Source organism: Galeopterus variegatus, unplaced genomic scaffold, assembly GCF_000696425.1.
Source record: "Galeopterus variegatus unplaced genomic scaffold, G_variegatus-3.0.2 Scaffold1795, whole genome shotgun sequence".
NCBI lineage: Eukaryota > Metazoa > Chordata > Mammalia > Dermoptera > Cynocephalidae > Galeopterus > Galeopterus variegatus.
In genome coordinates, this window is record NW_007727906.1 from 251672 (window position 1) to 264363 (window position 12692).

Here is a 12692-nt window from a genome sequence, read left to right on the forward strand (position 1 = left end):
CCCTCGCGCGGAACCGAGACGCCCGCGCCAGCTTGGCCGCGGCCTAGTCCAGGCAGACGGGGCTGACAAGGTCCCTGAGCCCGGGCGGAGCCGGCGTAGGTGTCCTGGGCGCAGCACCAGCGACCTCCCCCGACACACGGTCCCGACCCTGCTCTCCTTTGGGGTTTCATCGCAGAGTTCCAATGGGACTCGGGAGCCTGGGGGTGGAGACTCGTCCGAGACTGAAGCTCTCAGTGCAGGGAATCGAGGCTACTGGCGAGCGGGTCCTGGCCGGGGCTGAGATGGTCCCACCCAGGCCGGTCGCAGAGGAACGTCCCCCAATGCTTCCCTGCTCCGCCACTGACTCGACATGGGCCTGTGGCAGCCGCTAGACATTTCGGAGCCTCAGTTTCCTCAGCACAAAGGGGCGAGGGCAGGGAAGGGCTGGCAGATGGGTAAGAAAGACACCGGCGAGCCCAAAGGCAGCCCGGGGCAGAGGCGGGCCTGAGGTCCGCTCATACACGCCTGGACATTCTTGCCAGACGACGTTCTGGGTGGGGCACGGCATGTGGAAGTGCCTGGCGCCAGGCGTGGGCCGAGTGGGGAGCACTGTGAGGTTCCCTGGTTCCGGGTAAGACCTAGCAGAGCCAGGTCGTCTAAGGTCAGAGATCTCTGCCATCTACTGGCTGTGTGGCCTTGGGTGGGTCACTTTACTGGCTTCATCAGCTGGAAAACCCAGCTAATAATTGAATCCATTCCAAGGGATATTGCAGGCTTAAGTGACGTGCTAACTGGGTAATGCCGCCCCCTAGAGTTGTTTGGGGGTAGGGAGTGTTTGGGGACTAAAATTCGGCACACTCTCCTTGCCATGCCTGTATCTAGGCCCAGGGCAGCGTCTGTCCACCACAGAAGCCAGTTTCTCGTTCACGAAAATGCCCAAGGCCCTGATTAGCACAAGTGTTACCAGCTGTTGGCTTTGATGACGATTGCCATTATAAGGAGGAGTTCAAGAAGTTGGTCTATGTCCTTAGGAAAGTCACCCTTCTTTCCTGTGCATCAATTTTCGTTGTCTTTAAAATGGGTATAAAGTTGACTGACTCAAGTGACACAGAAATGTACAAGTACGCTAGTAATGGAGGTAGTGTTGTCCACTGCCACCAGGGTACAGCTCAGGCAACCAAAAGGTCCCAGTACTCCTGGGATCCCACAGCCAAACTGCATGATCACATTTTTATGATCACAGCTAATATGAGCACTTACTGAGGTCCCTTGCTAGTAGCTTCACATGGAGAATCTCATTCAATTCTTGCGAAAACTTTGAGATAGGACATCATCGTTTTACTTATTGTACAGAGGGAGAAACTGAGGCTGAGGTTCATTCACTTCCCTAAGGCCACACAGCATGTCCTCAGTGTTCCTGAACTGGGGACTAGCCTTATTTAGACCTTCTGCCACACTGACCCCTTCGCCTGCCCCAACACACACACACACACACACACACACACACACACACACACACACACTCTCTCTCTCTCTCTCTCTCTCACTCACATGGAGTGGTCTGCTCAGGGGAGTCCCAGCCTTGGCTCTTCCCCATGTGAATGAAAAAGGGGTGGGTAAAGGAGTAACATTATTCAGTATCTGATGTGTTATAGGTGACCTCCACACATTCACAACCACCTAGTGAAGCAGGGACTGTTATTCCATTTGACAGTAGAGGAAACTGAGGCTTTAAGAACTGGCAAGGGCAGAGCTGGGGCAAGACCGGGGCTGTCTGACCCCCTCCACCAATACCTCTAATATCTCCACCAATACCTGTTACTCCCCCTGTAGCAGTGTGATGCTCTGATGTTCTGGAAGCAGGCATCTGATCACATCTCTCAGCACATGTGGGTGCCCTCTGTCCTTTCAACAGCCCAAGTCTGGTCTCTATGGTCCCAACTAGCTGTGTGGCTTTGGGTGGGCCTCCCCTTGGAATCTGCACTCCCTAAGGCTCTGGCATCGGTCTTCTACTGAGGATGATATCCAGATAGACTTATACTCACAGCCTTTTTCTCTTCATATTTCCAGAAAGTCCATTTGCGTGTCTTCCTGGCTCTCTCCTCGGGAATGGTCCAGGGGGAACCCAAGTGACACCCTCAGCTTGGTTCTTGGCTCACAGGGAGTGGTGACCCCTAGCCAGGATGACTAGGGGTCCAGTTCAGACTCGCCCTCCATGGCAACCATCCCCAGCCCCCATTCCTCTTTTCCGCCCCCTTCACACTGAGCTAATTGTTTGGCAAGCATTTTCCCTGCCATACCATGCTGCTCCCCTCACCTGGGTTGCCCTACCAGCTACTCTCTGCCTCTGGAGATACTCTCCCATTCAGGACTGGGCTGAGGCTCCAGGCCATCCCTGTGCCTTCTCAGGAGCCCCCAGTTCTCACTCCTCAGAACCCCTCCAGCGTGGGGGGCAGGTGGCCAGCTTGGGGGTGGTGCTCACATTCCAGCATCAGCACGTGCAGGTCCCTCCTCAGACTGTGAGCTCCGGTGGGCAGGGCCTTGCTCATTGTTGGGGCCCTGCACAGGGCTGGGCACTGAGCGGATGGGTGTCCACCAATCCATTCTCCAGCCTCTTGATGGAACAGTCTCCGAAACCCTGCTCAGTTGGCTTCTGCCCCGGAGGAAGGAAAGCAGCACAGTACGATGGAGGGGGCAGGCTCTGACACCCAATGGTGGCTGTGGATCCAAATGCTGGCTTGGCCACTTTCTGGCTGTGTGACTCGGATTCTGCCTTAATGTCCCCATAAACACAAATGGCAACACCTCCTTCCCTGGGTTAGTGAGGATTAAATAACAAAACCTCTGACAAGGAAAGCCTGGTACCTGGTGAGTGCCTGGTAGTTATTATTATCATTAGCACAGTGCGGGGCACGCGGTGGGCGTTCAGTAATGGTAGCCCTTGTATCACAGCCAATGTTCTGGAACCGCGAGTCTTCTCCCCATCCTTTAACTCTTGACTGTCCACAAATGAGGTTCAGAATCCTCCACCCAGCACCATCCCCTGTTAGCATGGCCCCAACCTCTTGCTCCAACCCTCTTTCTGCCCCACTGTGGCCCATGTTCCTGCCACTCTGCCCCTGCCACTCCGTTCCCTAAGTGATTCACACCCGAGCCTGTGCACAGGCTCTTCCTTCTGCCTACAGCACCCTTCCCATCCTGTGGGCCTGGAGGATTCTGGGCAGCCACTGAGGCTGAGGTCCTATGCCACCTCCTCCGTGAAGCCTCCCTCTTTTCCACCGCCAGTGAGGACTGCTCTACGGCCTGTGATAATGCTCTGATCCTAACACACATGAAATTATGCTGTCACCTCATAATTTGGTCTTCCATTAGACTGTGAACTCCCCCAGGTGGGAAACTAGGCCTGATTGTCTCCGTGTCCCCAGAGCCCACTTGGCATGTAGTCCAACCCACAGTGGGTATCAGCAAATGCTGGTCCCAGCCTGCTGCCCACCCATCACTCATTCAGGGGCTGGAGGCATTGCATGCATGCCGGACACGTGGGATTTGAGAGGGCAGCTGAGCAGCAAGGTTTATAGAGGAACCCAGGGCATCAGTGGGAGAGATGAATATCTGGAACTGGGTTGGCAGGCTCAGGGCACAGCCAGCCTAAGCTGGGGGTCAGGGGTCCATGGCTCCTTCACTCCCCCAGGGCACAGTGTAGGCGGCGTGATGTGGGACGCCCAGGAAGGGCAGGGGCATGGGCTGGACTTCCCTCAGCAGCCCAAGACAGAGCTGGTGCTGAAGGCCCCATCAGTGTGACTGGGTAGAGATCTTCAGGGCCCCCATGGAGGCCAGAGTTGGGGGAAGGGACATAGCCCACCCAACATGTCATGTCTGTCTGGTGTGGTTATGTCCCAGCAGGTAGAGTCCCACATGCAGAGCTCCCTTGGGGCTGCAGGAGGTGGGGGCCTGGGTGGGCAGGCAGGTGCAGCAGCAGGGGGCCCTAGGGAGCCTAGTCCAGTGGCCCCTGGAAAATGAGGCGGACACAGCCATGCTCGCCGGTGAGCCAGGCCCCACAAAAGGGGCAGGCAGCGTGGAAAGCGTGGGTGCCATGGGGCAGTGGTGTCTGGGCCCAGTAGCGGGCAGTCTTCTCTGAGCAGACATGGCCGCAGGGTGCAAAAGCGTGGCTCGGTGGTCCAGGGTCCAGGCAGAGGCCAGCCTCTTGGCCCAGCCACAGGGGCACGTAGGGCCCTACGAGGCGGCAAAGAGGACACTCACGCTCCTGGGGACCCCGCTCCCGCCGGCAGCCCCAGCCATGGTAGCCATGGACGTGGCCGCAACGGACGTAGACCCAGGGTTGCTGCTTATCAGGTGCCGTGCGGCCACGGGCTGGACTGGGGAAGGCCAGGGTGCTGAGGCCCACGGGGCACTGGGGCCGTGCTGCATTCGCTTCCTGCCGCTGGGCCTCCAGCTGCTTCAGCGTGGGTGCCCGCAGCAGCCCCGCTGGTGTGCGCCACAGCAGTGTGGCCCCACACAGGTCGATGAGTGAACCGTCCTGCAGCACGTTGGACTCGTTCTCCACCTGCCAGAGGCAGCAGAAGGATCTTACTGCCCAAGAGGCCCCAGGGCCCTGCCATCAGGCAGCCTCGTCCCAGCTAAGTGCTCATCCATCCCGCTGAACCTCCCTAGAGAGGCATCCTGGGCCAGCAAGGCGGGCTGGCAGAGCAGCGGGGCAGCCAGGAGGCCACAGAGGAGGGCAGGCAGGTGCTCCCCAGGCACGTGCTATCCCTCTTTCTCAGTGGGACTTGGGCCTTAGTTTCCTCACCTGTCAAATCCAGAGGTCTGGACCCAAACAGCGTTTTTCTAAAACATTTTCTGAAGCTCTCCCCTAATGGCAGAGGCAAAAAACGCCTCTAACCGGAAAACGCCTCTACCCCAAAGCACTTGTCCCAGGGGTTGTGGTCAAAAGTAAGGACTCTAGAACTAGACTGCCTGGGTCTGAAATCTGGCCTCATTGGTTACTGTGTATCCTGATCGAATAACTGAACCTCTGTGTGTCTTGGTTTCCTCATCCTCAAGGTGGATTCCGCTTCTGGTATCTCAAGTGTTTCTCATAAAGATTAAATGAATCAGTCAATGTAAACACTTGGAACAGTGCCTGGCATGTAGTGGGTACTTAACAAGTGTATGCTTGTGAAACACTCGTGCATAATTTTTAAGAATAAAGCTTCCTTGAATTTCCCTACAGTCGCACTGATACACTACAGCAGCTCTGGGGTAGCTTTTCCCTGAGATTTTGCATCTGTTTGGCTGACATGCTCATGCCCAGGGAGCTCCGCCTGGCCCATTTGAGGCACGTGGCCGTGTGACCCTGGGCAAGCCCCTACCTCTCTCCAGGCCTCACTCCCAGCTCCTAATCTTGGTTTTCTGATCCGCACCATGTGGCGCTTCCACGGCCACCTGTGTTGGAACTACTCCAAGGGCCCTTTCCTGCTGGGAGAGAATAATAAAGCTAAACCCAGCTGAACGTGTCAGACACATTACAAACTGCCAACACTCCCGGCTATAAACTGCTCACACATGGGCCAAGTGTCACCCTCATAAGAGGGTGTGATTTTCTGAGCTGCCAGCAGCCTTGAAGCCGCTTGGTACTGCACGGTATGTTTGTGTGTGCTCTGCTTCCCAGCACCCCATGGACCTCCCGCATGTGCAGGATACACTTGGGGATGCAGTTCTGGTCCTTTCTGTGGGGCAAGTGGCTCATGCCAAGAACTCCCTGGCTGGGGGAACCCCCAGACAGAGACTATTGGGGCTCCCTTGGGCAGGAGGACTGGAGATCATGGACTGGCTTGTCATGGGGATGGACAGGTTGTGAGGGCCTGGGAAGGATGTTGGGGGAATGGAGCTAGCCACCTACCAGCTTCCCCCGCTGCTGGGCTGAGCGGCTGTCCCGCAGTGTGTACACGTTCCCGCAGACCGAGATCTCCCGCCAGACACCCGGGGCTGAGTCCTCAGAGAAGCCACCCGCTGGATGCATCACCAGGACTCCATTGGTGGTCAAGCCATCCATCAGGCCATCAGGGGTCCGCCATTTGGCTGCCCGCTCCTGGGACCACACAAGGGATCAGATCACATCCCTGAGTGGCCCCTAGCAAATTGTTGCCAGAAGTGCTGCCCCTCTACCCTCAAGTTCAGAGGTGGTCCATAGAGGACTGGAATTGGAGCTGCGTGACTTAAGCATTGCCTGACCTCCCTGGGCCTCACTTTGCTTGCTGGTTAAGTGGGGCTGCCAAACCCTGCATGGGTCTTGGTTAAGATTACGGTGGGCTGGTCCATCACCCCAGGATGCTGCACCTCCCCAACCTACCCCTCAACTCACTGTCAGATGAAGAGCTGGTCCCTGCCTAAGGGCTCACTCACTCCAAGGAAGATGTTGCTAGAGGCATCGAAGCCAGCGGCATAGATGCGGGCAGTATAGGGTGGCCGGCGGTCACAGAGGATGCGGCAGGCATAGCGAGAGATGGTGCTCTGGGCGGAAGGGCCCTCGGCGGCCCCTCCTCCAGGGGACGTGTCTGTTACCACAAAGTCAATCATGTTCTCCGTGGAGCGGCCAATCTGCGAGGTAGGGGAGGGCAAGCACCGGGGATCACAGGTGCACAGGTAAATCTCAGGGGCTTCCCACCCCAGCATGCCAGCAGCTGCTCTACATGCAGGGCCACCAAATAATGAGGTCACTGGGCCCTGAGGAGGGGCCCTCTGGGCCCCCAGGTGGGGTCTCCGAGCTCAATAAGCCATGGTCTGGGGCTTCTCCTCTGCCTTTCCCACAGTGTGGGGGAACATCCCACTCAATAACAACTAGTTGATGTGCTGACAAAAGAGTGAAAGGGTGGTACCCATGGTGTGGGAGTGCTCAAACATCAGCAGCAAAAAGTGAATTTTCAGTAAGCATTTACTACATGACAGGCACCATGCTAAGCATTTTATGGGCAATACCTCGATTACTCTTCCTACAGGCTGCGTACTGTTATGGGCCCCATTTTACGCGTGAGAAAACACAAGGCTAGAGAGGTTAGTGACTCTTGCCCAAAGTCACCCACTGTAAGGGACAGAGTTGGGGTCTGAGTTCAGCACTATGACTCTCACACCCGCACTCTGAACTCCTGTGCTGCATGTCCTCCTGCAGTCTGGGCACCTTGAGTTTGATACAGCCACTGACTCGCTATAGGATTCTGCAAAGTCAAAAGCCTATCCTGGGACATCCTGCTTCCTCATCAGAAAAACAGTCCACTGCCCTGAGTGCCCCCAGAGCACCTTTCCCATGACTTCAGTCCTGCAGCCTCACCCTGGCACACTTGCAGGGCCTGGTGGCCAGGAAGCTGGTGGAGGGGCCTAAGCATACCTGGAACATGTCTGTGTCGCTGTCATGTGTGTACTCCACTATGACTGAGTGGCTCCGGGAGAGTGTGTATGAGATGCTGTGCTGGCCACGGTTACTCAGTGCCTGGTGGGGAGAAAGAAGTCATTTCCCAGGGCATGTGGCCATGAGAAGTGGAAGCCCTTGAGACAGAAGGCCCAGCTCAAGGCCCAGCAGCCACTCCCTGGGAAGTGGCAGTTCCATCCTTTGCAGAGGGTGTACTGTGCAGCAGGTGTTTACATGGGTTACCCTTCTTAATCTCAACAGCTACCCCGTGAATGGGGCCATCATTCCCATTTTACAGTTGAGGGAACTGTGGGTCAGAGACAAGAAACTGGCCTAAAGCCACACAGCTGGAAACAGCAGAGGCTGAATTTTAACCCAAATCCTCTAAAGCCAAAGGTTTTCCCTTTGCCATTATTGTGTGACTCATATCCATCTCTCTGAGCCTTGGCCGCCTCTAAAATGATGCTGATCATTTCCATTCATAGAGTCTGTGGTCAAGGAAACATTTTGCAAACTGTAAAGGACTGTGCATGCTGCAGAGGATTTCCCATCATCACCATTTTCTCTGGTGGTGCAGTAGGCGGTGAGTGATACCAGTGGGCTCCCTGCTCCCAGGCGGCCGTGGGCAGGTAGGACTGCAAAGGCCAAAGACTTGGGCTCTGGGCAGGGAGGGCAGGACTGGCACCCAGGTATACCTTGGAGACGAGCGGTGTGGAGATGTGGTGCATGACATCAGGCTTCACTCCATTGGCATGCTGCCGGCGGCTCAGTGCCAGGCGGCTTCGTCGGCGGCCCTTGTCCCCACTTGCCAGACATCCATTGTAGCTGTGGATGTGGGGGATTAAGAAGAAAGGGTTACAGAGGAGAGAGTGAAGGAAAGTGAGCCCCTGATGAGACTTGGAGGAAACTGCCAACTTCTAGGCAGATCCCACCTGAACAAATGAGCTGTACAACCACCCCCAAAACTAGAAGACCCTACAATATCAAGTTGGTGCATTGGGGAGTTGAGGGTGGGGGGTGTCAGAACAATTTCAAAAGGCCTTTCATTCAATTAACCAAGTATTTCCTGGACGTCCGAACCATGCCTGGACAGGTGCTGGGTGCTGGGGGAGTAGAGGTGATGTACCATGAGTCAGTTTTGTGCCCTCGGTGAAGGGGACCCTCAGCTTCTTACAGAACCTAGGTGCCACCTGCCATGACCCAGGCACAAGCCAAGTGCACCACAGGCCCAGAGGTGGGAAAGGGAATTCTGGCCCCAGGATCAGGTTTCTGAGACTGGGAACACCTATACTGGGCCTTGAAGAACTGGAAAGGATTCACCTGTAGCAAATTGTCATTTATTACACCACTACTAGAAGCCAGAGTGAAAGAAAGAAATAGACCCACAATGCCACTATCTCCATATACCCATACATGTCAAATTTCCACCTTCCTTTCCAGCTCTTGTCTGGAGGGAATGATTGTGAGAGGCAGAGATGGGGTGAGTCACAGCCTTGATCGCTGCCATGTACTGGTGCCTCCATGTCCCTGGTCCTTCATGTTATTAATTACCTAATGGAATCTGTGCAATGTCCTGCCAGGCAAGTGTCTTCCCATTTTACAAATGAGAGAAATCGAGGCTCAGGGAAGTAAAGTGACTTGCCTCAGGCTAGTAAGTGAAAAAGTCCAGATCTGAGTTCAGGTCTGTCTGACTCCAGACTTGCAGAAGTGCTTAAAGATCAAGGGATCACCCTTAGCAAAAGCCCCCCAGGCTGGCAGGCTTTGGTGGGATCAGGGAATAGTGAATCAGGTGAAGTGCACTAGGGGGAAGATGAAGTTGATTGAAGGGCCCTGAACACCAAGCTGAAGACATTATTCTGTAAGCAGTGAGGAGCACGGAAGGCTTTGGAGCAGGGAGTGACAGGATAAATAGCTGCCGAAGACAGACAAGGATCACTTGAAGCAGAATCTGCTGGTAAGCTTGTTAAAGTCCAGATTCCCTGGCCCCATCCATGAAGATTCGGATCCTGTAGGTTTGGGGTGGATCTGTCAATGTGTATTTTCAATGTGCTCTCCAGGAAGCTCTGAGGCACAGCCATTGTGGGGCTTCACTGCTCTGCAGAGGACAGTCAGCTGTCAAGAGGGCCAATACCCTCAGGTCTGCAGTCTCCCGCAAATGGCCTTGCCCTTGGCTGGAAAGCAAGCCCTTTCCTTGGGACACTGAGTAACCGCTTTTCCAATGCGTGCACCTCTGAGCAGGGCATCACTTTTGCCCTCATGAGCTCTTGAGCTGGACTTGAGGTAAGGCAGTTCAGGACACAGGCTGGGGACTCAGATGGGCCTGGCTTAAATCCTGGCTGTTCCATTTATCATATGACCTCTGTAAAATGGGGCTAATTTTTCAGGACCTACCTGGCAGGTTCATTGTGAGAACTAAATGAGATAATGCCTGGCACAGAGTTTGGCATATGTATAGCAAGCCCTTGATAAGTGTTAGCCATTATTTTATTTTTTAAAAGTCCATGGCATGTATGTGTCAACAAATAGTAGCCATTATGATTTCTTGATAATCGTCATAATGATAATATGGCTTATCAAATACAGTCATGTACCGTATAATGATGTTTTGGTCAACGATGGACCGCATATAAGGTGGTGGTCCCAGAAGATTATAATGTAGCTGAAAAATCTCTACTGCCTAGTGACACCGTAGCTGTCATAATGTTGTAGTGCATTACTTTATTTTTTATAAATGTAGTGTAGCCTAAGTGCACAGTGTCTACAAAGTCTACAGTAGTGTTCAGTCATGTCCTAGCCTTCACCTCCACTCACCACTCACTCACTCACTCACCCAGAGCAACTCCCAGTCCTACAAGCTTCATTCATGGTAAGTGCCCTACATAGGCGTACCATTTCTTATCTTTTATACCATATTTTTACTATACCTTTTCTGTGTTTAGATACACAAATATTTAATGTTGTGTTACAACTGCCTACAGTATTCAGTACAGTCACATGCTGTTCAGGTTCATAGCCTAAGAGGCAATAGGCTACACCATACAGCCTAGGTGTGTAGTAAGCTGTAGACTGTGTGTAGTAGGTTTGTGTAAGTGCACTCTATCATGTTCACACAATGATGCAATTGCTTGATGATGCATTTCTCAAAAGGTAATCCATCATTAAGGGACATATGACTGTAGTTTCTTCAGGACCAATGACAGAGACAGAGGCCAAAAGGAGACATGGATGGGGAAGCAGGAAGAGGGGTCTGTGCCTGTTGGAAGAGCTCAGTGGGTGGTGCAGGGATGCTGATCAGGAGAAGACCAGGAAGGGATGAGGTCTGTCCGGCCACCAACTCACATCACTTCCTCTCTCCTGGCCTCAGTTTTCCCACCTGTAGCATGAGGGTCAGTTGTGGCTTAGTAAAAATGCACTAGACCTAGAGTAAGAAAGACCTGGGTCCAAATCCCAGCCCTGCCACTTACCAGCTGTGTGCCCTTGGGCCAGTCACTTCCCCTCTCTGAGCCTCGGTTTCCTCACCTCCTTCCTCACAGCATCTTTGTGAAGATTGAAATGAAATAATGTCCATGAAAGGGCTTGGCACAGGCCTGCCTCCCAGAACACTTGATATGTGCTGGGCACTGTTCTACCTACTTTACAGAAATCACCTCATTCCTTCCTTCCAACAACCCTCTGAGGTAGGGATTATTATCATCCCTATTTGCAACATGGGAAAACGGAGGCACAGGGAAGTTCAGCAACTTGCAGAGGCAGGATTTGACCCAAGCAGTTTGCTCGAGAACCAGAGTTCTTTACCCCACATCACACACACTAGGTGCTTTATGAAAGGCAGCTGGTGTTACTTTTTTCTCATCTGATCAGAAACTTAGGAGGGCAGAGTTGTCTCTGTCATTTATGAAAAACGGGAAGATAAAATAATTATGAATTGAGGTGGATTTGGTCAATTTTGTCTCTCAGCTGGGAAGATGATGAGGGACAAACAGAAGAAGGTCCTAGATGGGCGAAGGGAGCTGGAATCCTGATCTGGCTGCCTTGGGGGGTGCCTGGTGCTGTGCCCCTCCCGGACCAGGGATGCTCACCCTAGGACGATGAGTTCGCCATACTTGATGGGCTCCTCGCCCGGCTGTGCATCTTCACCCGGAGAAGAGAGGACACAAGAGCCCTTGTTCCCGGGATGCTGGAGGTCTGAGGTTCGGGGGGACCCCACTTCAGGATTTCCTTCGAGCACCATTCTGGGCAGAGTGGGAGAGGAAAAAAGAACTTGCAGCTTTCCACCCTAGTTCCCCTCAATCCTAGCTCCAGCCTGCTGCAGGGCCACCTAGGCTAAGGGGAGTGACCTTTCACTGTATTTATTGCTATGGCAACAACTTCACCTCTGCCTCCCCTATACTGCCCCAGGATGCTGGGATACCAGGGAGGGGAGATGGATGGAATGGACCCAAGAGGGAGGGGTGGCCCAGTAAGAGGGTCAAGATATTTGGTGGAACCAGAGGGATGGACCAACTAGGGGTGACCGGAGTCTGCTTTTTGGCCAAGACCCCAGTTTGGGATGTGCCTGGAAGAGGGGCACCCCAGGAGTTGGGGGCCCTTATCCCTCATCTCAGACTCTGTTCCTAGGTTTAGCTCTTAGCCCAGAGACCTCTGAGTTACCCCCCTGTCAGGTTCTTGGAATCCATCTATCCATTTTAATCTTTCTGCCCCTTTGCGGTCTAGGCCTCTGTCCATCTGTCCGTTTTCTCAATGACTCTCTGTCCTCCCAGCCGCTGTCCTTTTCGCTCTCTCTCTTTCCGTCTTCCTCCCCACCTCCGCCTGTCTGCCCCGCACCACCTCGCCATCCATCTGCCTCAGTCTCCCCATCTCGGCCTGGCTCTGCGGGCAGGCCTCTGGACTCCTCCCTCCCTCAGGTGTCTGTCTGCGGTCCCAGGGCCGCCCGGGTCTCTGGAGGCCTGTGGGGGCGGCGCTCCCCCTCCGGCTCTAGCTGCAGCAGAACCGTCCCCGCAGGCAGCCTGTTTGGAAACCATCCCCACGCTGGAGGGACTGCGCCGGGGCCCCGCGCCCGGGGCGGGCATAACGACGGCCCAGCGCATACGCAGATACCCACCCGGTGGCCCCGCCACACAAATACGCGCGCGCGCGCCCAGCTCCGCACCCCCCGAGCCCGGCGGGCAGTGCCCGGACGGGCGCAGAGCCCCCCCACCCCGCGACCGCGGGGACGCGAGGACGCGCAGACAGCCACAGGCGCCCGCCCTCGGACCCACTCCCCTGCCACCCTCAGACACGCAAACACGCCCCCCGCGCCCGCCGGGGCCCG

The 12692-nt window shown here is 54.7% G+C and overlaps 1 protein-coding gene across 1 annotated transcript; it reads right to left on the reverse strand.

Annotated features, from left to right (window-relative positions):
* Positions 1-2835: 2835 nt before the first annotated feature.
* PELI3 (pellino E3 ubiquitin protein ligase family member 3) lies at positions 2836-12269 on the reverse strand. Its single transcript, XM_008578997.1, has 8 exons — positions 12209-12269; positions 11461-11613; positions 10846-10917; positions 8077-8206; positions 7361-7462; positions 6382-6576; positions 5879-6067; positions 2836-4543 (listed from the first exon to the last, which is right to left on the reverse strand). The coding sequence occupies exons 1-8, from the start codon at positions 12214-12216 to the stop codon at positions 3974-3976; spliced, it is 1419 nt and encodes a 472-aa protein (XP_008577219.1). The 5' UTR covers positions 12217-12269; the 3' UTR covers positions 2836-3973.
* Between the last annotated feature and the right edge of the window lie 423 nt (positions 12270-12692).

What these genes read in the sequence shown, in the direction of transcription:
- PELI3 (XM_008578997.1), bottom strand. An exon ending in CTAGCAACATCTTCCTTGGA is followed by an intron (nt 6,068 to 6,381) that starts GTGAGTGAGCCC and finishes GTGTGGTCCCAG; the next exon opens with GAGCGGGCAGCCAAATGGCG. An exon ending in CCCAGCAGCGGGGGAAGCTG is followed by an intron (nt 4,544 to 5,878) that starts GTAGGTGGCTAG and finishes TGCCTCTGGCAG; the next exon opens with GTGGAGAACGAGTCCAACGT.